Here is a 24,921-nt window from a genome sequence, read left to right on the forward strand (position 1 = left end):
TGGCAGATGCTAATCAGTGGCTGTTACTGCTGCTGGCACATTGAAGGCTGCTAATCAGTGGCTGTTACACCTGCTGGCAAAGTGTCAACTGCTAATCAGTGGCTGTTACTGCTACAGGCATAGTGGCAGCTGCTAATCAATGGCTGTTACTGTTGCTGGCACAGTGGCAGCTGCTAATCAGTGGCTGTTACTGCTGCTGACATAGTGGCAGATGCTAATCAGTGGTTGTTACTGCTGCTGGCACAGTGGCAACTGCTATTCAGTGGCTGTTGCTGCTGTTGACACAGTGGCGGCTGCTAATCAGTGGCTGTTACTGTTGATGGCATAATAAGAGGCTGCTAATCAGTGGCTGTTACTGCTGCTGGCATAGTGGGAGCTGCTAATCAGTGGCTGTTACTGCTGCTGGTAGTGGCGTAGCTAGAGATCATGGGGGCCCCATAGCAAAACTTTCATGGGGCCCTCAGCGACGCCATCTGCACTTACACTATGGATATGAGTTACCGTAATTGGGCAATTTACATACTTATGCAATTAACACTGCACAGAGTCCATGGGCACTGAGACAAGGCCAGATGGTGGAGAAACACAAGTGGTGATTGCATGAAGTACCCACTGGGCCCTCTATGCTCCAGGGCCCCATAGCAGCTGCTATGGCTGCTATGACTATTGCTACGCCCCTGGCTGCTGGCACAATGGCAGCTGCTAATCAGTGGCTGTCACTGCTGCTGGCATAGTGTCGAATGCTAATCCGTGGCATTAGGGGACCTTTTTTGCAGCTGGTATAGTCAGGGTGTGAAGTCCCAATCGGTCGGAGCTCCACATTCTGGCTATCCCAGCCTGCATGGGGGACAAGGGGTTAAAAAGTTTCAGGAGGGGGGACCCCACATAATTAAAAAAAAACAAAAAAATTCCCACACTCTAAACATAAAAAAAAAATTGGGAAAATAGAAAAAAATGCCAGGGATCTTCATACAGCCATATTGCGGCTGTATAGCGATCCCTGGCCAAAGCGCTGCGGCTGCGTATAGACCCCCTGGAAACCCCATCAGGAAATTTATTGCGCTTTCATTTGATGCATGTAAAATTACACTACCGTTAGGTTTCCTACTAAAAGTGACATTTACCGCATTTAAAAGTATACTTTTTTCCTTCGAAACTTTAAAATCGATTTTCTCAAAAACTACAACGTCTTTTTGAAAAATTGTTTTCAATTTCCTCTTATTTCTAATGATCTCCTTAACATATCCTGCAAATTTAGGGTTTCTAGCATTTAAGGTGGATTTACTATTAACCATTAAAGTCGGCAGATTTTTAAATGTGTATTTTTTTTCCTTTGAAACTTTAAAATCGATTTTCTCAAAAACTATAAGGCCGATTTGAAAAAAAAAAATTTCCTCTTGTAGCCACTGGGGGACCCTACAAGCTCTGGGGCCCGGGAGCAGCTGCCTCCTTTGCCTCTATGGTAGCGCCGGCCCTGTGTATATAAGGTGTGGGTTCTATGCAGGTACCAGCACTGGTAAACGCTACAAATTCAACAAAAAAAAGGGAGAAAGAGAACAAACCAGTATATGCTGCTCAAAAATAGCAGATTTAATGGAAATTAGAACCATACACCATAATATCAATATAACAAACAAATGGTGTCAACCGTTGAATGGCACCTATATAAAACTGTATGTACAGTATATAGTACTGTCTTATCGTCAATCAATGACCTCTACTATGAAGAAGCGTAAGATCAAGTATAGCTGAGAGGTGTAAAATCAAATTAGATATCAGTGTATAGGTGGCCATACACTTATAGATTTGCAGCAGATTCGACCATCAGATAGATTTCTGTCAGGTGCCTGTCAAGTCGAATCTGACAGGAATCTATCTGATGTGGCCACACACTAGGAACAGATTTCCAATAGATTTCAGAATAAAATCTATTGGAAATCTATTAAAAAGCATTATTGGACCATTGGATCCAATGCAACTCTATGGGCCATCGATCTGCTGCCAGCAGCTGATCGCCCTAGATTTCCCATTCTCTCAGATAGATGAAATCAAACTAAATCGTCTGCAAATCGATCGATCAATAGATTAGATAGAATCAATTTCCGATCGATTGATGGATTCTATAGAATCGATCAATGGCTGAAATCGACCAGTGTAAGGCTGCATTTCCACTTGTGCGGTGCGGAATCGCCGGGAAATCACTGCAGACGAAATCGCATGCGGGTGCGATTTTGCATGCGTTTTTCCCACGTTTTCGCTTGCGATTTCGCATAGAGTAGTAGGTGGGCGATTTTAACCATGTCACTGCCTGTGTAAATTAACATTACCTCCTATGCGAAATCGCATGCGAAATCGCGGGGAAAAACGCATGCCAAAACCGCATGCGATTTCCCTATTAGATACATTATATGCGATTCGCTTAGTGGTGTGCGGGGAGCGAATTCTGACGGCTCTGCCGTGCAGATTTTCCCCGCACACAAAAACGCTCCGCACAACGCACAAGTGGAAACAGGCCCATCCACTTGTATTGGCTGTGCGAATCCGCATGCGGACAACGCATGCGGATTCGCTATAGTGGAAATGAGCCCTATAGGCCCCTTTACACCCGACAGCTAGGGATCTGAGGTCAAGTTGTATATTAGGAGCACCTAATCCATCCTGCTGAGAGGAAACCTAATTGGTAAGTAAGAAAAAAGGTTATAGCTACTCACAGAGGATAAATAGGCGCAACCACTATGATCAGTATATACTGTATAACACTTATTCAAGAGCCGCCATGACAGGGAAACATAACCCATATATCTATAAACAATAAGGCCCAGTGCACACCAAAAACCGCTAGCAGATCCGCAAAACACTAGCGTTTTTTGAAGCGGTTTTTCTTATTATGAAGCGTTTTGCTAGCATTTTGCGGTTTTGTGTAGCGTTGTTGTGTAGCAGATTACAGATATTGTTACAGTAAAGCGGTTACTGAACAGCTACTGTAACAAAAACACCTGGAAAACCTCTCTGATCTGGCGTTTTATCAAGTGTTTTGCGTTTTTCCTATATTTAACATTGGAGGCAGAAACGCCTCCGAAATCCAAAAAATGCTGCAGCCCGGGAGATTGCGTTTCAGCTAAAACCAACCCGCTCTGGTGTGCACCAGCCCATTGAAATACATTACCCAAGCGTTTCCACATCCGCAAGCGGTTCTAAAAACGCTACCAAAACCGCTCGGTGTGCACTAGGCCTGACACTGCATGCAATTGTATCGGAGACCAGCACACCAGACTGTATGCTGGCAGGCCTGTGCATTGCATTGTTTAAAAGGAAATAAACATGGCAGCCTCCATATCTGTCTCACATCAAGCATCCTTTCGATGCCTGGTACATACAATGCCATTTTTCGTCAGATTGATGGTCAAATTGATTATTTCTGACAGGTCTGATCTTATTTCTGATCGTTTTTTTTTTCCTGATTGATTTTCTGATCCCTTCTATCCAAAAACGATGAGAAAAACGAACGGAAATCAGATCTGACCTGATGAAAATAATCCATTTGACCGTCATCTGACGGAAAATTGCATCGTATGTACCAGGCATAAGAGTAGCAAGGTAAATAGGAGAAGGACATCAATAGTTAGACAGCCAGATCTGTCAGGTCACAGTCACAAAAAAAAAAATACTCGGATCAGTATTTGAATTACCTGGCTTTGCAGTTCACTCTGCTGTTTCAGTCTGAGGTTTTCTGGAGTATCCATCACTGCGGTGAATGACTGTTTTGGATAGTGTCTGCAATTAAAACAAAAATGCAAATTATTGCAAATAAGCTTTATGCAGCTGCAATAAAGGAATTCGAGGACCACTTAAAGTGGACCCAAATTAAAAATACAAGATTTCAGAAATAAAATCTATTTTCTAAATTATAATAAATAGCAGCATTTTTTCAGCTGCATGGCGACAAATATAAAATATTTTACATTTATTGGAGAAATCCCTCCCTTCCTTTCATATTGCCGGGACAGAATCCGGCAGACTGGTGGAGTAGGTGGTGTCTGGAAAAGGAGGAATTGCTAATGGCTGCCACCTGTATAACCCTAGTTATTAAAAGAGAAGGGTGAAAAGCATGCACTGAAATGCTCATAGGCTTGAAGGAGTGTTTATTTATCTTTGTATGTGTCAGAGTGGTGCAACTAAATATTTTAAATTTAAAAAATGTTTGGTTTGGGTCCGCTTTAATTGAGAAGAATATGGAGGCTGCCATATTTAATTCCTTTTAAACAATACCAGTTGCCTGGCTGCCCTGCTGATCTATTTGGCTGCAGTAGTGTCTGAATCTCACCAGAAACAAGCATGCAGCTAATCTTGTCAGATCTGACAATAATGTCAGAAACACATGATCTGCTGCATGCTTGTTCAGGGTCTATGGCTAAATGTATTAGAGGCAGCGGATCAGCAGGACAGCCAGGCAACTGGTATTGCTTAAAAGAAAATAAATATGGCAGCCTCCATATCCCTCTCACTTCAGGTGTCCTTTAATTGGTGCACTAGCTGGTTTTGGACAGTACTGCAATGCACTTACATTGCTGATTTTATTTATGCTTTTAAAACCCAAGCTTGTCCCTGCCATCGTTTACAGTACATGACAAAAATGAGTCATCATTAGGAGTTTATATTCCCGTTTGCAAATGCTATCCAAACGTCAATAGAGTGATCAAAATGAGCATCAATGGTCAATTTACAGCAACAGATGATAAGGAAACGGTTTCAAAGCACATTTTTCAAACAGGGAGCACAACACACTGCTGCTAGTTTACTGTCAGTAAAAGAGAGTATAGAGTAAAAGCTAAAACTAAAGACTGGAGTAAACACACCTGTATATTAAAAGCAAAGCAGTTGTTTTGGGCACATGGACACTTGTCATATATTTTGGCTTCTTTATAGACCACAGTATAACTTTGTGCCTATGGGGACCATACATTTTGGCACATGACTTTGCCATCAGGGTGTTTTGCTAAGAGATAGCTGAGTGCTCGGCTGTCACATAGCTGATGGTAACATTGGCGTGGCTGCTCTGCTATGACATAGCTGAGCGGTAGGAGCTGCAGGGGGAAGCAGCTGGAATGGCGCTCGGATCGGTATTGAGCTTAGCTACATTGTAGGCGCATTCATATAGGGGCAGTCTTTAAAAGATAATGTGAATGGTGAGGCTAAGGTTAGTGTTAGGAGTGGAGAGGCAAAGGTTAGCATTAGGCCTGAATGGGGGGGGGGGGGTGTAGACGTGGAGAGGGAGGTTAGTGTTAGGAATGGAGAGGGAGGTAATTGTTAGGCGTGGGGAGGGAGGCTGGTGTTAGGAGTGAAGAGGGAAGGAAAATATTGTTAGGAGTGGAAAGGGAGGTTAGTTTTAGGAGTGGAGAAGGTGGTTAGTGTTAGGAGTGGAAAGGGAGGCTAGTGTTAGGGTGCGTACAGACATGCGACTATAGTCGTTTAAAACGATCGTTACCGACGGCATTGCCCGACGATCGTTCGTAAAAAGTGCACGAACGATCGTTAAAACGACCGACCAACGAGATATGTCGTTGGTAAAGAACGATCCATTCTGCCAGATCTTTTCCAACGACCATCGTTCAAAAAGTAATGTCTGTACAACGATCGGTCGTTGATCGTTCGTTCTCAAAGCTTTGCACATGCTCAAACAGTTCTTTTTGACACTTGTGTTTGAAATCAGTTTATTAATCATGTTGCGCACGCAACGCTCGTTCCAAGATCGTTCGTACACGAACGATGTTCAAAGTAGCCTTTCTTCAAACGATCATCGGCCGATACCTCCTTTAACATCGTTCGTCGTTCAGAACGAACGATCGTTATCGTATGTCTGTACGTACCCTTAGGAGTGGAGAGGAGGGCTAGTGTCTGGCCTGAAAAGGGGAGGTTAGTGCACTGTTCGGAATGGAAAGGGGGAGGTTAGTGTTCAGAATGGAAAGGGGGAGGTTAGTGTTAGGCCTGAAGAGGGGGGGGGGTTAGTGTTAGGAGTGGAGAGGGAGGGAGTTTAGTGTTAGGAGTAGAGAGGTGAAGGTTACTGTTAGGCCTAAAGGGGGGGAGGGGTTAGGAATGAAGAGGGAGGTTAGTGTTAGGAGTAAAGAGGGAGGTTAGTGTTAGGAGCAGGGGCGTAGCAATAGGGGGTGCAGAGGTAGCGACCGCATCGGGGCCCTTGGGCCAGAGGGGCCCCGAGGAGCCCTCCCTCAACTACAGTATTAGCTCTGTATTGGTCCTATGCTCATAATAATCACTTGTATAGATACTTTGAATAGTGGTAATCATTAACAAACGGTTCCCCATCCCTTTCTTGCACCTCTGACACTGTAGTTGCCATTGGCAGGTTTTGGTGTGCCGTATCAATTGTTACGTATAAAGTGCTTGGGGGGCCCCATTGTAAAACTTGCATCGGGGCCCACAGCTCCTTAGCTACGCCACTGGTTAGGAGTAAAGAGGGAGGTTAGCGTTAGGAGTGGAGAAGGAGAGGGAACATAAGGATATTTATTAAATAAACTCTTTGGCAATATGCTGCACCAAAAACAGAGCAGCAATAAAAATTGTACCGGTATTCTATTAAAATGGTTAAAAAGTATATTGCTTTTTAGATCAGGGCCACATTTTAAGCCAAATGTCTAAATTAGGTATGGTGTGAAAGATCATGCTTTCATGGGAGATGCTAGAGTCCACCTTTAATTTCCGAGTGTATTTGCATCCTTGCCGCCTGTGTGATGAGTACAGGGAGAGGAACATAAGGCACGGGGCATTGTGGGGCATATGTTTCCTGGCGACCGGGAGCACTGCCAAGCAATGTGGCAGCGGCAGGATTTATTTGTTTTCTATTTTGTATATTTTGTGACTTGGAACACAGATGGTCAGAAATTGCCGGCGATGAGAAGTGACAGCGCTGTAGTGTCATTGCCGCTCGCTGTCACGCAGGGCGGCTTCATCGCTGCAAGGAGATAGCGTGTGAAGGATATGATGTTGGCACGCACGATAGGCTGATTCAGCCAAACAGCGATGACCTGAAGAGGACACTTATCCATGGCGACCAATCAGATTTAAGGGCACAATTACAGTATCTATAGATGGAGAACAAAAGATCAGAATTTTCCTTTTTGTGTCTCAAATTCTGACATATGATCACCAGCTTTATATAACTTTATTTATTAAAGGTTGATCAGATTTTTGTCACTGGCAATCAAGCACAGTCTGCCAGTGACAAAAATATGATTGCCGCTTTTGCGCTCGTTACTAACGCACATCACCATAGCAAACGTTAGTACTCGAGTATTGCGGGTGGGGCTAAAAGCGTAGCTCATGGTACAGTGCGGTAGTAACAGTAATATTAACATGCTCCCCCCCCCCTCCCTCCCCAAACTTTATTGTGCTCCCTGGGGGCCCCTTCACCATTTTCGGTGGCATAGCAAGACGCTTGTTCCTGCTGGTGCGCTTTTCCATTACAGTAGGTTCAGGCTAGATTCACAGTGGGACGTTGCGTTTTGATGCGACGTTAAAGTCGCACCACAAACTTACAACGCAACGCGCCCAAAAAGTCGCAACACAGCGTTACCGTCGCATACAGCAGATACAGTAAAAAAATACAGGCAATGAAGAGTATGTCGGCAAGTCATTACTGAGCATGTGCAAACAGTCCAACGCAGCTGATAACGTGTATAACGCAGAGCCGGGACAAGGTCCTCCTGCACCCAAGGCTGAGACACCAAAGTGCGCCCCTCCATCCCTCCCACCCACCCCAGCAGTCACACACTGATTGTTATTAGACTAAGAGGTGCCACAGGGCCCACAACCTCCCCAACACCTTAATCTCTAGTTATCTGGCTTGCAGTCACTGCTATGTATCCCCTTTTCTTATTTCTTTCTGCTTCCTACACAATTAGGAATGACAACTGAATGAATTGTGCGCCCCCTCCTACACTTTTTTTTTTAAATTGGACTTTTTTGGGAGAAAAATTGATTTAAAAAAAATTCAAAGAAAAAATGGTTTTTAAACTTGTATAAGCAGGTACAGGTGTCAGAGGCAACACAGAGAGGGACACTGGAGGCACAGAGGAGGTACAGGGGACAGAGATGGCACAATGTTCCGACTTAAGAACAGATTCAGGTTAAGAACGAACCTACAGTCCCTATCTCGTTTGTTAACCAACCGGGGGCTACCTGTACTTCCAAAAACTTTGCAGCGACCCAAGGGAACACAAGTCACGGGGGAGAGGGGGGTGAGTAGCGGCAGGCGCTCGGGGCCCTTTGACAAGTGTCCAGTTTGCCCATATGGTAGCTGCTAAAGATCAAGCAATGAGCATTACGAGAGACACTGAAATCCTACATTACTAGAGGCAGGGCCAGATTTACCATAAGGCACTGTAGGCACATGTCTACAGGCGCCTGGTGATGAAAAGGCGCCTCAGCGCCCCCCTCCCCGAATTTCTCCCACCCTCCTTCTCTATGCAGAGTCCTGAAGTGTGTAAACGGAAGGGTTACTCTCACCCTGCTCTCCGCATTCCACTGACAAGATTTCCTTTCAGTCAGAGACACCTCTAGCTACTTAATACTGCGGTTCCTCTAGCTATCTAGTACTGGAGGGCACCTCTAGCTACCTAATACTGGAGGGCACCTCTGGCTACCTAATACTGGAGGGCACCTCTGGCTACCTAATACTGGAGGGCACCTCTGCCTACCTAATACTGGAGGGCACCTCTAGCTACCTAATACTGGAGGGCACCTCTAGCTACCTAATACTGGAGGGCATGTAGTACGGTTTGGTGGGAATCTGTAAGTTCATGGAGGGCGAAGTCTAAGGTGCCAGGACATCTGTGCCTGTGAGGTAAATTCGGACCTGATTACAGGTATAGTGGGATTTATTGTTTTCAGGAGAACAAGTCACAAGCAGTGATTGTTGTACTGTTATTCTTGGAATCTTCTTAGCCTACCTATGCCTCCATTCTTCACTGCCACTTAAGTGCTATTTGCACAATGTAAGCTTTGCATACCACAACCCGCATTGCCCTTCTATCTGGCTTGTCCCTCATCTGACCCCTTCCAAGGAGACATTCCAACCGTAGGAGGCCTCTGACACCGGTTAATGTTTATTCCGCCAATGCAAACAGCGGACAGCCGATACATACTGCAGCCGGGGAACCTTGTCGCCCAGTAAGTGGCATCTTGCAGACAGCCGCTACATACTGCAGCCGGGGAACCTTGTCGCCCAGTAAGTGGCATCTTGCAGACAGCCGCTACATACTGCAGCCGGGGAACCTTGTCGCCCAGTAAGTGGCATCTTGCAGACAGCCGCTACATACTGCAGCCGGGGAACCTTGTCACCCAGTAAGTGGCATCTTGCAGACAGCCGCTACATACTGCAGCCGGGGAACCTTGTCACCCAGTAAGTGCCATCTTGCAGACAGCCGCTACATACTGCAGCCGGGGAACCTTGTCACCCAGTAAGTGGCATCTTGCAGACAGCCGCTACATACTGCAGCCGGGAAACCTTGTCGCCCAGTAAGTGGCATCTTGCAGACAGCCACTACATACTGCAGCCGGGGAACCTTGTCACCCAGTAAGTGGCATCTTGCAGACAGCCGCTACATACTGCAGCCGGGAAACCTTGTCACCCAGTAAGTGGCATCTTTTGCAGACAACCGCTACATACTGCAGCCAGGGAACCTTGTCGCCCTATAAGTGGCATCTTTTGCAGACAACCACTACATACTGCAGCCGGGGAACCTTGTCACCCTATAAGTGGCATCTTGCAGACAGCCGCTACATACTGCAGCCGGGGAACCTTGTCACCCTATAAGTGGCATCTTGCAGACAGCCGCTACATACTGCAGCCGGGGAACCTTGTCACCCAGTAAGTGGCATCTTGCAGACAGCCGCTACATACCGCAGCCAGGGAACCTTGTCACCCAGTAAGTGGCATCTTGCAGACAGCCGCTACATACCGCAGCCAGGGAACCTTGTCACCCAGTAAGTGGCAGCTTGCAGACAGCTGCTACATACTGCAGCCGGGGTACCTTGTCACCCAATAAGTGGCATCTTGCAGGCAGCCGCTACATACTGCAGCCGGGGAACCTTGTCACCCTATAAGTGGCATCTTGCAGACAGCCGCTACATACTGCAGCCGGGGAACCTTGTCACCCAGTAAGTGGCAGCTTGCAGACAGCCGCTACATACTGCAGCCAGGGAACCTTGTCACCCAATAAGTGGCATCTTGCAGACAGCCGCTACACACTGCAGCCGGGGAACCTTGTCACCCAGTTAGTGGCATCTTGCAGACAGCCGCTACATACTGCAGCCGGGGAACCTTGTCGCCCAGTAAGTGGCATCTTGCAGACAGCCACTACATACTGCAGTCGGGGAACCTTGTCACCCTATAAGTTACCCGGGAGGACAAACCGAGAGGGAAAGGCAAGAAGAGGAAAGTAATCTAGTAGCTAGGATGCCATCCAACGTTAAAACGAGCTTGGTGAACTTGACCACCGTGGAACTACCGGAAGGGGTAGAAAGCCTCCTTAAAGGGAAGGTTCAGGGACTAACTAAAAAAAATAAAAATCAATTTCCACTTACCTGGGGCTTCCTCCAGCCCGTGGCAGGCAGGAGGTGCCCTCGCCCCCGCTCCGCAGGCTCCCGGTGGCCAACCCGACCTGGCCAGGCCGGCTGCCAGGTCGGGCTCTTCTGCGCTCCAAGTCCTGGTACTTCTGCGTCCCACGCCGGCGCTCTGACGTCATCGGACGTCCGCCGGGCTGTACTGCGCATGCGCAGTAGTTCTGCACATGCGCAGTACAGCCCGGCGGACGTCCGATGACGTCAGAGCGCCGGCGTGGGACGCAGAAGTACCAGGACTTGGAGCGCAGAAGAGCCCGACCTGGCAGCCGGCCTGGCCAGGTCGGGTCGGCCACCGGAGACCACCGGGAGCCTGCGGAGCGGCGCCGAGGGCACCTCCTGCCTGCCACGGGCTGGAGGAAGCCCCAGGTAAGTGGAAATGGATTTATTTTTTTTTTAGTTAGTCCCTGAACCTTCCCTTTAATAAGGGACTGAACTTCTCTTTGACTCAGCAATTCGACTATGCACAATTCAAGGTGGATCTTTACAAAGGAGTCAGAAAACTCAACATCCAGCACCATTTTGGGAAAATGAAAATGGAGGAAACTTCTTCCTTGTTGGGCCCCCAAAAAGTCGAACAGACATTCGTTGGCCCCTTAGGGTTTAGCCTGCAGGGATCATGGAATAATAAAGAACTTGGGGAAATCTCAGCCTTGAATGAACTTCTGGTTGACTCAGCTCTGGTTGAAGTACCACTGTCTGACATCACTAGCTTCAAGCCATGTAGATCAATAATGCCCTTTCCCACACAAGCAGGTTCCTGCATAGACCTCTTTGAAAAACAAATTGATAGCGAGATCAAAGCATTAGTTTACCCCATTGCAACACAGAATCTAACCCCTGTTGAAAGTAGAGCTCTACGCTGGTTAAAGAATCGCCCCGACCTCACCATCCGTAAGGCGGACAAAGGGGGATCAGTTGTCCTTCTCTCTACGGAGAGTTATGAAGCGGAAGCTCTAAGACAACTCTCCGACACTTCGACTTACAGACCCCTCAGAGGAGACCCCACGGCGAGCTATCAGTCTGCCGTGAGGTCACTCCTCCGTAGAGGGGTAGAGAATGGATTTCTTACTCCTGTTTTGGCTAATAACCTTTTGCCTTCCTTCCCAGTAAAACCAGTGTGGTACTGCTTACCGAAGATCCATAAATCCGTGACCGATCCCCCGGGACGACCCATTGTGTCGGGCCTGGGATCGGTCACGGAGAGACTCTCCAGATATCTGGACCACATCCTTCGACCACTCCTGTCACATCTCCCCTCACACCTTGGTGACACCATCGATGTCCTTGGCGGCATTGGGTCCTCATCGTGGTGTACGGGGGACCTGCTGGTGACCATTGATGTCACCAGCCTTTACAGCAGGATCCCACACCTTGACGGTGTCTGTGCTGTTAAGATGTACCTGGATAGAGACAAAAAGGATGTTTCCTATAATGCATATGTGTGTGAATGCTTGGAGTTCGTCCTCACACATAATGCTTTCATGTTTGGTGAGTCATGGTATCAGCAGATCTCAGGCACCGCGATGGGGACCCCCGTCGCATGTACTTACGCCAATCTATTTTTGGGCGCTTGGGAAGAAATCTATATCCATTCTGCCAATAACCCCTATAGATCGAATCTGAGGATGTGGTCCAGATATGTGGATGACGTCCTGACCTTTTGGTCAGGAGATGTACTTCTTCTTAAGCAATTTCTGGAGTACCTCAATCAAAATGACGTTAATATGCATTTTACCATGGAGTGGTCAGAAGAAAGCATTTGCTTTCTCGATTTGGAACTGACCATCACATCTGGAGGCATCATAACTAGAGGCTACCGAAAACCTACGGCCTCCAACACCATTTTACATTCCAGTAGCTATCATCCACAGCATGTTACAGAGTCTCTTCCTTTTGGCCAATTCCTGCGTTTACGCAGGAACAACATAAACTTGGAAGACTTTCTGAACCAGGCTGAAGATCTGAAACAAAGACTCTTGGTCAGAGGGTATAATGAGGCGGCCCTGGACAGAGCCATCAGAAAAGCTACCATGAGAGACAGATCAGAGCTTATTAAAAGGAGGAAACAGAGTAGATTTACCCTCTCAACCACTGATAGCTTTTAAAAGAGCACCTACTATCGGTGATGTTCTGGTCCACAGTGATTTTCACAAAAACCCACAGCGTACCTGGCTGCGTGACTTTACATCCACAGGTAACCATCGTTGTGGCTTTTGTAAAGCTTGCCACTTTATGAAAACAGGCGGATCTTATCAGCTAGGTCCCGTTTGTTGTAATGTTCCATTTTTCGCCACTTGCAGGACCAAATATGTGGTCTATGCGCTTTGGTGTCCATGCCAACGCTTTTACATTGGCAAAACGACCAGGATGGTTAAGGAACGAATTTTAGAGCAAAGGTTGCCCAAGGATAGTCGAACACATGTCGGCTGCCCACCAAAACAATCCAAATCTTTTGTCGTTTGCATGCATTGATGTCTGCAATACCCCTCGTAGAGGTGGCGACAAGAAGAAATTACTGCTTAGGCAAGAAGCACACTGGATCTTGCGCACTGATGCGATGGGTGTGCTTGGTCTAAATGATTATGTGGACCTTGCATGCTTCTTGGATCCTTAGGTTTTTGGATCTTGAGGTTCTTCTTCCCCTTTACCTATATATATGGGCCCCTATGGCCACTCTTTGTTGCCCAGGCGTTTACATCATGGCATAATCTTTTTCTATCTAACGATTTTTCAATTTCATGCAATTGTTAAGCCATTTATTCTCTTTTTTATATGGCTTTTTTACAGTTGGCTCATTTATGAGTTTTTTTAATAATATGATAAATAAACAAATTTTTGAAAATGTCGTAATTTCAACGTTATGATACCATGATGCAACTTGTCCTCTCTCATATCTATATCATGTCTGTCTGGTGTCTTGACATCCCGCCTCTCTCTCGGGTTATCTCTTTACTGTACCATGCACATTTTCTTTCTTTTCCCTCTCACTTCACTGTCACTCTCTTTTCACCTTTCCTGTTTTCTATCACACCTTTGCTACACCCCAGCCTAATCTCCACCCATCTCCTTCCAGTTTTTGCTCCATGCTCACTCTCCGCCCCAATGCTGCATTATTTAGATAGGCTTATGAGCCCCAGAGTGCGAGAATCACTCCCACTCCCAATGACCAGTATAAGTGGCTGCCCGATTTTTATTGGTTGCAGCCGCTGACCTGGTCATCCGCTGCCCTGCGCTAGATTTGGTCTTGCTGCGGCTTGTCACACTTACCCTGCCTCTCTGTTTACATGGGCGGGGCGGCTTGATTCGCCGTAGCGGCCAGGGTCTCGCTGCTAGGCAACTGCAGCCAACACGTATGGCTTTAGTGACCGGCTGTTCAGCTATTGGCCGCTGCCCACAGCGTCACTCCGACGTGCGCGCGCGGCCGTTTCTTGGCAGCTGGTCACCTTCCAGCTCTATTTCTATTGGAGCCGGAACACTGGACCAATCACATAGGAGAGGGCGGACCCTTTCAGCGTAACGGAAGCCCGTCTTTACACAGACGCATATTTAGTTCCGCTGTCGTTCCACACACTTAGTGCACACCTCAGATGAAGCTCGGCAACCGCCTTGCGAAACGGTCGTAAGGACCGTGCACCCTCTGGCGCCCACACCAGCCACCTCCAACGCATCCAGGTACAGCACAGACGTTTTAGTGACGTCCATGTTTTGTGATGTTTAGCATCTCACATGTAATTGCACTTCAATGTTGTTTTTGCCACAGCACGTCTTTTCTGCAATGCTGTACTAATAAACCATTAACCATAGTGCTGGACATTTCCTGTCTCTACAATTTTTTGTATATCTTTTACCTGCTGTCCTGAGCACATAGTTCCACTGGATGCATCCATTTATATGCCAGTCATCCGCAGCTGTCCCCGAGTGCCTGCCTACTTTCCCACAAGTATATCACCCTATAAGTGGCATCTGGGAGGACATTTGTCACATAAGCCATGATATTTCTGGAAATCGTTACTCACCCAGAACAATTTAACAGCAGTTTAGTCTGTTGTTAGATGTGTCAGCATATTATACAGCATTATTATCATTATTATTACAAGTTTATTATGTGACACCTGCTTTACTGTACAAGAATGGGGTGTTACTAAACTTGGAGAGCAGTAAAGGAAGAGTGATTCAGCCAATCAGGAATGAATGTCTGGAAAAACTGTCTGCTATTAGGTGACAGAGGCTTGGAGCCCTCACTGATGTCAGAATGTAGTGAAGGATGCTAAATGGTTAGTAAATTAGCAGTTGAGTGACTGCAGTCTTGTGCAGCATCAATAGGGGGCTGATTCATAAAACATTAATTATCTCACCTCACTAACATACAACATATATTTTCAGTAGTCTAAGCCCCCACCCCCCTCCCCAAAATAAATAAATAAAAACACTCATAATAAGATGTTTCTCATTAGGGGCTTTTGTCCGTCTCACCACTACTTCAGTCACTCCTTATTTTCCTGAGGAAGCAGACTGCAGACCCACGAAACGCATTTCAGGGTTTTATAGGAGTAAGAAATAAACGATTGTACCCCTTAATTGAAACCATACTAATGTGTTGTCCACCTCGAACACCCCCCCCCCCCTTTTAAACTGGTTTTAATATGTATTTTACACTCTACTGGTGCATCTATACCTACAAAATCTGATTAAAGAGGTATGAAACCTAGCATTTCCTCTTTACACTAAAAGATTATTTACAGCATAAAATATACTACCACAAAAAAATGTAGCAGAACAGCATTCAAACAGTTAAACACAGCACTTTGTTCTTCAGGGGAAATCCCCTTGCTTCAGTGGAAAGCTTCTGGCCACATCTGAAGAGGTGATAACATTATCTTTTGTTTACATTCCTTTGTCAGATGCATTTAGTAAACATTAGCAAACAGCCTAAACTGAGCTGTACTGAGCTGAGGAGCAGAAAGAGCTGAGAAGTGCTCACTAGATAGATGGTAATACATAAATACTGCAACTATACAATACAATGCAATGACAGCTTTCAGAGCAGATAAACTGTACTTTGGGACCTTGTAATTTGTAAAGAGGCAATATTACTTGTGCACGAAAGCAAATATGATAACTGTATGGGTAATAAAAAGTAGGAAACCACCTTTTTGTTGAATGTTATATCACAGTTGTATCTCACTTTAAGAAACTTTTTCTATGCAAATTTTTGGCATAGAATTTTTGGTTTCCGGAGCTCTACTTGTTCTTGAACTCATATCCTTGCATATACTGTACTACTGTGACTAGTTGGTGTAAGTGGAACACTATTCAAGATATATATTTTTTTGTACCAACCTCCCAATCATTTTCAATATCTCCCCAATCACCCCGAAAGCTGGGTGACTTCTCTTCCACACTGCTGTGTCTGTTCAGCTTTAGCCATGCAATGAAACCCGAGGGATCAGATCTTAATCCCCGCTCTGCAGCATGCCTTGTACATGTGTACAAGGCTTGAGTTCTCTCGCGGGTGATGTTTTTAAACCTTATCAATAAAGTACCTTTTAAACCCCCAACAAGCAATTATATACCAGATAGATATCACTGATGCTCCCGCACTTGTTTCAGGGGGAGCAGAAGGGGTGTTCTGTTAACCATACCTGTTATTGGGGGGCGGGGATAAGGGGGCACCACTAATTATTTATGGGGTAGTGCAATGGTGAATCGGGAGACAGGTCACACTTGTTCGCGGAAAGGTGGGTAGGAGGAGCCTGGGAGGTGGAGCATGGTTACCTGCACCTCTGGACATTACCCTGCGCCTGTAATAGGGATTAGATTGCAAACTCCTCTGAAGGACAGCTAGTGACATGAATTCTTCCACACACTCTGTGTAGCGATGTACTATATACTGTATTACTGTATATACATCAGGGCTGTGGAATCACCACGTAAAACCTCCTACCCAAATTCCAACTGCTTCATTTGTAGTAACTCCAATTACAACTCCTTAATTATATATCAATATAAGAAATAAATTACATATATACCATTTATACATTTAATTGCAAGCACACAAGGTATGTTGTCACTGCACTACACTACTTTTTACAACCCCAACCTGTTAACGCTTGGTCACATGCTGAAGCACTGGCCAATCAGTGTCTTTGTTTAAATCTTTGAGTGGCCAATTCTAGGTATGAAAGGCACTGATTTAAAGTTTACCTGAGAAAACCAAATTGTATAGCTTTTGTATACTTACCTGAATGGCAATGCTATAAATGGTGATGATATTAGCTTCTCGGTAAGCAGACAGTTAAACTGTAACATCACCTATGTGAGTCATAGGGAAACATGGACATTACCTAGCTCATCAGTTGTCCTTTCAGTTATAACTGACAGCAACTGATTTATTTCAGTTCTGACAAAATCTTGTCAGGACTGTAAGAAATTGTTGTTAGAAGAAAATGGTGAGCTTCTGAGGGAAGTGACCGTGAGGTAAGTATGTAATATTCATTTGCATCATGTGTTTATTTAAATAATTTGCTCGGTTCAGGTTCCCTGTAAAGATCAGCGAACGTGCCTCATTGCTGGCACTGTAACAAGTATGGCTGCTCTGTAACAGCGATCCGTAACTTGAAAGTTATTCCAATCATCGTTGCAGCTTTTGGCTCCCGCGGTTTTCCCACACCTCCACCTGAGGGTCACACAAGTACAAGAGGTGTCATGGCAACCAGGTCTTGGGCCAATGCTATGGCTGGGAAGCAATGTAAACATTCCCTGGCATGAGATGCTACAGCAGCTGCCTCACAAGTGACAATGACAGGAGGAGCCATGAGGCAATGTCACAACAAAAATGTATTAAGTGTCAAAGTAAGGAAAATGGCAACGAAGGAAGCACACACTTACTGTATACAATGATCTCTAGAGAGTCAGGAAGAGAAAAATCCCTGTCCCCAGGATTTCCGAAAAAAGGCCGCAAAGTCTTGTGCGGCTGCAGCTCAATGAGCACCTGGACATGAAAGAAGGATTGCTACATATGAAAGAGGAGGCTGCAAATAGGAAGCAAAACATGAAAAAGGGAAACTGATGTCCAAGGGAGCTGTTTGTGAAAGAGAGGGGCTGCTGTACATGGATGCTACACATGGAAGAGGGGGCTGCACATGGAATGGGAGGGGCGCTGCTGTACATGGATGCTACACATGGAAGAGGGGGCTGCACATGGAATGGGAGGGGCACTGCTGTACATGGATGCTACACATGGAAGAGGGGGCTGCACATAGAATAGGAGGGGCGCTGCTGTACATGGATGCTACACATGGAAGAGGAGGCTGCACATAGAATGGGAGGGGCGCTGCTGTACATGGATGCTACACATGGTAGAGGGGGCTGCACATGGAATGAGAGGGGCGCTGCTGTACATGGATGCTACACATGGAAGAGGGGGCTGCACATGGAATGGGAGGGGCTGCTGTACATGGATGATACACATGGAAGAGGGGGCTGCACATGGAATGGGAGGGGCGCTGCTGTACATGGATGCTACACATGGAAGAGGGGGCTGCACATGGAATGGGAGGGGCGCTGCTGTACATGGATGCTACACATAGAATGGGAGGGGGCTGCTGTACTTGTATGATACACATGGAAGAGGGGGCTGCACATAGAATGGGAGGGGCGCTGCTGTACATGGATGCTACACATGGAAGAGGGGGCTGCACATGGAATGGGAGGGGCGCTGCTGTACATGGATGCTACACATGGAAGAGGGGGCTGCACATGGAATGGGAGGGGCGCTGCTGTACATGGATGCTACACATGGAAGAGGAGGCTGCACATAGAATGGGAGGGGCGCTGCTATACATGGATGCTACACATGGAAGAGGGGGCTGCACATGGAATGGGAGGGGCGCTGCTGTACATAGAAGTCGGACCACAAAAAACTTGGCCTAGGGCCACAACAAAGTATAAGTCCGCCCTTGCCTGCCCCTCCCTCTGCTCCTGTAGGCCATCTTTTATACTTTATGTACAGATTTGAGGAACAGAGGGCCATACTCAGTACTGTTGGTAAAGTTGCTGTGGCCTCCCTATATAACACGCGTTCCCTTGCAATGCTTGCATGACCTAGGTAATGTGCAATGCACACTACATACTCAGCGTAAGTAGGCGTAAAATTGTCATGCGCTGCCTGGGAACAGAAACTCTACCGACATTTACTGAATATGGCCCTATTATTATTATTATTTATTGTATTTAAAAAAGTGCCATCCTATTATGCAGCACTGGACAATAAATAGAGATATATACAATGTAAACAAGGGGAGACAGCCCCAGGCAGCCGTCCTGTGCCCTCGCCGCAGCTCCGGTGGCTCCCGGTCTTCTCCGCTGCAGAAGCCGACCTCGCCAGGTCGGGTTTCGGGTCGGCTTCTTCTGCTCTCCATGGTGCAGGTAACGTGGTCCGGCCGACGTCATCACAATTGTACTGCGCAGGCGCAGAAGTGATATTCCGTACTCCAAGGGCTACTACTCTGCACTACACTGCCAGGTGTTCGGGAACGAGGGGGGTGTGGGCCCCATTAGCACTCCAACCCCCCTTCCGATCATTGAGTGCTATTGTTACACCACTGTTGACTAGGGGAGTGGTTTGTGTGTGTTTAAAGGTGTGGCAGGGGCGTGTCTTAAAGCTGTCCCTGTTTCTGATCCCAAAATATTGGGCGGCACAATTTAGCGATTGCCATGACAGCTCAGTGATTAATTTTACTCAGAAACAGATGTTGCTCATTTACATGCATGTTGTAAAATATAAACCTTCAGCTTTGTCCTTCACTAGCATAACGGACAGGAAGTACGAGTACAGAGAAAAATCTGTCCACCCTTTACATCATAAATTTATCTCAAAAACCTTCTCTTTAGACAGGCCGGATAACCTCTGCATCCATATTCATCAGTCTTATCAGTACAACGCCTTTTATTCTGTACATAGGCGGCTTAATGGACCTGCTAAACTCAAAGAATGCTTTCTTCCCCTGTAATAAGGCAATTTTCTTCCCTGGGAGGCCACTGACAAAGAAAGGACGCCTATATTCTCTGCTGCTGGTGGTATTGTGAAGCTGGTCACAGAGTGTAGATAAAAACTGTGTATCTATTATGATTTGTATCTTCCTATGAACCACCGCTAGTCATGTATGACCTTGTAATCTGTTTGCTTATTCAGCCTGCTAATGAGTGATGTGCTGAACAGGCAGAAAAACGCAGGATGAGAAAAGTGCAGCGACGTCATGAAGGGACAATGACAAAAAGTCACAAAATGGGCAGTCAGTGTGAAGGTTCGGTTCACACGGATGAGAAATTCCTTGGTAACCAAGTTGGGAAAAGGTCAATTAAAGTGGACCTGAACTCTTGCACAGGACTGAAGGAATGTATGTATGTAGAGAGTTCAGCCTCTCTAATTCCCCCTCATCTGGGACTAATGCCAACTGTAATTCGATCTCTCAGCTGGGTCAGCTGGCTGCCTTGGTAGAGCAACTCATTTGTAAACACAAGATGTTAACCCTATGTCTGCTTCCATGAACGCAGGAAGTAGACACTCTACAGATGTATTGCCAGAACAAAGAAAGGTATTTCTTTAAAGGCTATTATGCTGTTGCTTACATTTTAGAGCAGAGAGGAAGTTCTGAGTTCAGGTTCGCTTTACTGTACTGAAAATAATCTAATGTATAAATTTTTTTTTTATTTTTTTTTTACAATATTAATTTATAATTTATTTATTTAGAGTTTGCCTATTGTAAAATCTTTCCTCATCCTGATTTACATTCTGACATTTATCACAGGTGGGGACATCTTTAGTCCTGTCAGGTGCAGTGCTGCAGAATGCTTTGTTTCTGAGAGTTCCAAAGCCAGTGAAAATAATGCCTGGTCTCCCAGAATGCTCTGGGAGGAGCATTCCAAGCTATGATTAAGGAGCCACCTACTGCTCCGATACGCGTGAGTTTTTATCTGTAACATTTTGATATGGAATAACTTAATAAAGACTTTTCTATTTTGCCCTACCATCTGGTGCAGCGGGATTTTTATCACTACTTCTGGACTTTTGGCTTTGCAACTCCCTGCTCCCATTTGGGATACTATGTGAGTGTAGCAGTCTCCCTCCCTTCTGTACTGAGCATTCCACATAGCTAAACAGCCTAGGCTAAGCATCAATGGAAGGGCGGAGCTATATACCAATATACTGCAATATATAGATACAGGAAGTGTTTCTGATGTTGAAACCAGAAAAGTTACTGTAAAAGTGCATATCCTACTAATATAATAAATGGGAAAGTTCGGATGTTTGGATATTTGGATGTTTGTTACTCGATCACGCAAAAATAGCTGAACTGATTTGAATGAAATTTGGCACACACATAGTACATTACCTGGAATAAAGTATAGGATACTTTTTATTTGCATAACCAAAAAGGGGGTGGGGACAAATACAAATTTCACTGGAAAATGTAAACTGCAGCCATTCTTACACTGTTAATGGTAGGGTTCTCAAACTTTGCACAGTTGGACGTTGGGTGACTGGGATTAATATTCAGAAAGGTAGGTGGAGTCTATAACAGCCAATCAAAATGAACCTATTGATTTTCAAGGGGAATATTTACATTGCTGCCATTCTTGCACTGTTAATGGCACAAGCCTCAAACCTGGTACAGTTGATCATTGGGTGACTAGGGTTCAATTTCAGAAAGGGGGTGGAGCCGCAAACAGCCAATTAGATTTGTTTCATTTCAATGCAAATTATTGATGCCAAACACCGCAAAGATCACAAACTTGGTAATTGATTAATTGTGTGTTAGGGTTAGAAAAGTAGGCACAGCCAACACCAGCCAAATACATAAGCGGGCAACGCCAGGTCATAAGTGGGCGGAGACCAATACAAATTTTACTGGGAAAATGTAAACAGCAGCCATTCTTACACTGTTAATGGTAGGGTTCTCAAACTTTGCACAGTTGGTTACTAGGTGACTGGGATTAATATTCAGAAAAGTGGGTGGAGTCTATAAAATAATAGATTTTTCAGGGGAATATTTCATTGCTGCCATTCTTGCACTGTTAATGGCACAAGCCTCAAACCTGGTACACTTGATCATTGCGTGACTGGGGTTTACATTCATAAAACAGGGTGGAGCCACACACAGCCAATATGATTTGTTTCATTTTAATGCAGGTTATTGATGCCAAAGACCGCAAAGCTCACAAACTTGGTCATTGAGTAATTGATTAATTGCGTGTTAGGGTTAGGAAAAGTGGGCGCAGCCAGCACCTGCAAAATACATAATCGGGCAATGCTGGGTCATCAATAGGCGGAGACAAATGCAAATTTCACTGAGAACATGTAAACTGCAGCAATTCTTACACTTTTAATGGTAGGGTTCTCAAACTTTGCACAATTGGTCACTGGGTGACTGGGATTAATATTCAGAGAAGTGGGTGGAGCCTACAAAAGCCAATCAAAATTCACCTATTGATATTCAAGGGGAATATGTAATTGCTACCATTCTTGCACTGTTAATGGCACAAGCCTTAACCACTTCGTCCACAGGTCAGTAGATATACGTCCTCTGGGACTTCATCTAAGCCACAGGTCAGTAGATATACGTCTTGTAGCAGAAGCATTGCTGTGCAGGATTGGGCTTGCTCCTGTGCACATTTCTGGCACTATCTGATGCAGCACTAATTGGTGAATGGGAATATAAGTTTCCTGAGCTAATGAGATTGATTTTTACTATTAAAAATACTTGTATTTTCTCATTTCATAGTGAAAAATACACTCTGTAGCATTATTTCAGAATCAAATATCTTCACCATAAATTGTGACCGGAACATAATCTACGTTTTGTGATAAGCAGTAAGAATATGTAAACAAAATTTGTGTTTTTTATCTACAGTAGCACTTTTTATTTTTAAACTGGAATTGGTAAAACTGAAAAATACATGTTTTTTCTATTTTTTTCTTTGTTTTCCCATTAAAATTCATAGAAAACAAAATAGTTTGAGGGAAAAAATGGCATACAATGAAAGCCTAGTTTGTCTTGAAAAAAACAATATATATTTCATTTCTGTGTCATAAGTAGGGATAAAGTTATTTCTGATTAAATAGGGACATAGCTAAACTGTCAAAACTGCTCTGGTCAATAAGTACAAAACAAGGTCTGGATGCGAAGTGGTTAAACCTGATACAGTCAGTCATTGGGTAACTGGGGTTCAAATTCAGACAAAGGGGTGGAGCCACAAACAGCCAATCAGATTTGTTTAATCTCAATGGAAATTATTGATGGCGAAGACCGCAAAGCTCACAAACTTGGTAATTGAGTAATTGTGTGTTAGGGTTAGAAATAGTAGGCAGAGCCAACATCAGCCAAATACATACCTGAACAATGTTAGGAAATAAGTGGGTGGAGAAAAATACAAATTTCATTGCGCAAATGTAAACTGCAGCCATTCGTACACTGTAAATGGTAGGGTTCTCAAACTTTGTACAGTTGGTCACTGGGTGACTGGGATTAATATTCTGTAAAGTGGGTGGAGCCTATAAAAGCCAATCAAAATCCACCTATTGATTTTTAAGGGGAATATTTAATTGCTGCCATTCTTGCACTGTTAATCACCTGTACCTGGTAGAGTTGGCCATTGGGTGATTGGGGTTCAAATTCAGAAAAGGGGTGGAGCCACATCCAATCAGATTAATTTTATTTTATTGCAAATTATTGATGCCAAAGACTGCAAAGCTCACATACTTGGTCATTAAGTAATTGTGTGTTAGGGTTAGGAAGAGCCAACACCAGCCAAATACATACCCGGGCAACGCCGGGCATCCAGCTAGTCCTGAATAATTTACTGCATTTTACTATTTGCCACTACAGTGCCTCTTTAACTGCCCATCTACTGCAGTAAAAGCAAATGGTTACATGCAAAATACTTATTGTGCATTGTGTTGGCAAGATTAGATACCTTAGAAAGGTAGATAGACACAAGAGGACATAGGCCCCACTAAATTACTGTTGCCTGAAGAGACTGAATCCCTTAGGTGACAGTTTGGGGCCCAGTGCTGCACAGAAGCATTGTTCGCTTACAGACTAGCGATGCTTTGTTGCCATTGAGGAAGGCGGAGGTACGATGGTGCAGCTGACGCAGGAAGGGATTTCTGGTAAAGCAACAAAGGCCTGGGCCTTGTACGGCTGCTGCCAAATCGGTGGCTGGACATGGGTTGCTGAATGTGATGGAAAAGCTTTCAAATGGAAAAGAGGGGCTGGAAATGAGAAACAACATATGGAAGAGGAGAATGAAAGGTGGCCTGGGAGCGGAGAAAGTATAAATCTGGTCTTAAGCGCATGACGGGGTGGCTTTGAGTGGGAGTGGTAAAGAGCATAGCAATACAATGGAAATTAGTTGGCTGATGCTCCAGTTTTTTATCAAAGTTAGTTCAATCTGACATGTTTATTGAACTGAACAGCTAAAATAATGAAATCACATGACAGTTCCTTTACTTTACAGGAGTTTTTAGTTGTACAGGAACCAAATTAAGCGTTTTTATCAGTTCAGCCTCAGGTCTGCCGGCTACAGTGAGCGCAACTTAACCACTTATTAAGGACCAGGGGTGCTTTGCAGGATGCTGCGTGGGCTCTCCAGCCCACAGCACAGATCAGGAATAAGGCAGGGCGACCAGACTTCCCCCCCTTTTTTCCCCACTAGGGGAATGATCTGCTGGGGGGGTCTGATCGCCACCGCTCTGTGTGCCCGAGCGGGGGGGGAGGGGGTCTCCTCAAAGCCCACCTCCGCAGCGCGATTCCACCCTCCCTCTCCTTCGCTCCATGGGCGGCGCATAACGGTGATGCGTCCTGCGCCGCCTCTGATAGGCTTCAGCCCATCTCACGGCGGCGATCCCCAGCCAATTAGAGGCCGGGGATCGCCGATCTCCTTTACGGCGCTGCGTGTTTACAATTAGCCTGCGAGCCGATCGGAGGCTCGCAGGCTGTTCACGGAGACACCCTCCATGAACTGACATGGAATGTTTCCATGTAAAACCACAAACGACCAGCCGCCGCCTATCGGCGTTAGGCGGTCGTTATGTGATTAATGCAGCTGAATGACAGCTTTTGTAACTCCACAGTTCAAGAGTTGAATTGCGGGCGCGGGGGCCTGCTATGCAGTGCCGCAATTTGCATACCTGGATGGCTCAGCAACTGCAATTCTGTTGGGACACTTCGGGGGCCGTAATTTCGTTTCAGTGCCGGCTTTGCTGTGGTGCCTTCTGGCGGC

The 24,921-nt window shown here is 45.5% G+C and overlaps 1 protein-coding gene across 3 annotated transcripts in view; it reads right to left on the reverse strand.

Moving 5' to 3' along the window:
• The window catches only part of LOC137518168 (LIM zinc-binding domain-containing Nebulette), a 252,739-nt gene that overhangs the window by 150,543 nt on the left and 77,275 nt on the right, over positions 1-24,921 (reverse strand). For all 3 annotated transcript variants that reach the window (XM_068235597.1, XM_068235594.1, XM_068235596.1), the window contains exon 3: positions 3,690-3,774. In XM_068235597.1, coding sequence (XP_068091698.1) covers positions 3,690-3,774 — 85 coding nt within the window. The remainder of the gene's footprint in view (positions 1-3,689; positions 3,775-24,921) is intronic.

This window comes from Hyperolius riggenbachi, chromosome 5 (assembly GCF_040937935.1).
Source record: "Hyperolius riggenbachi isolate aHypRig1 chromosome 5, aHypRig1.pri, whole genome shotgun sequence".
Classification (NCBI taxonomy): Eukaryota; Metazoa; Chordata; class Amphibia; order Anura; family Hyperoliidae; genus Hyperolius; species Hyperolius riggenbachi.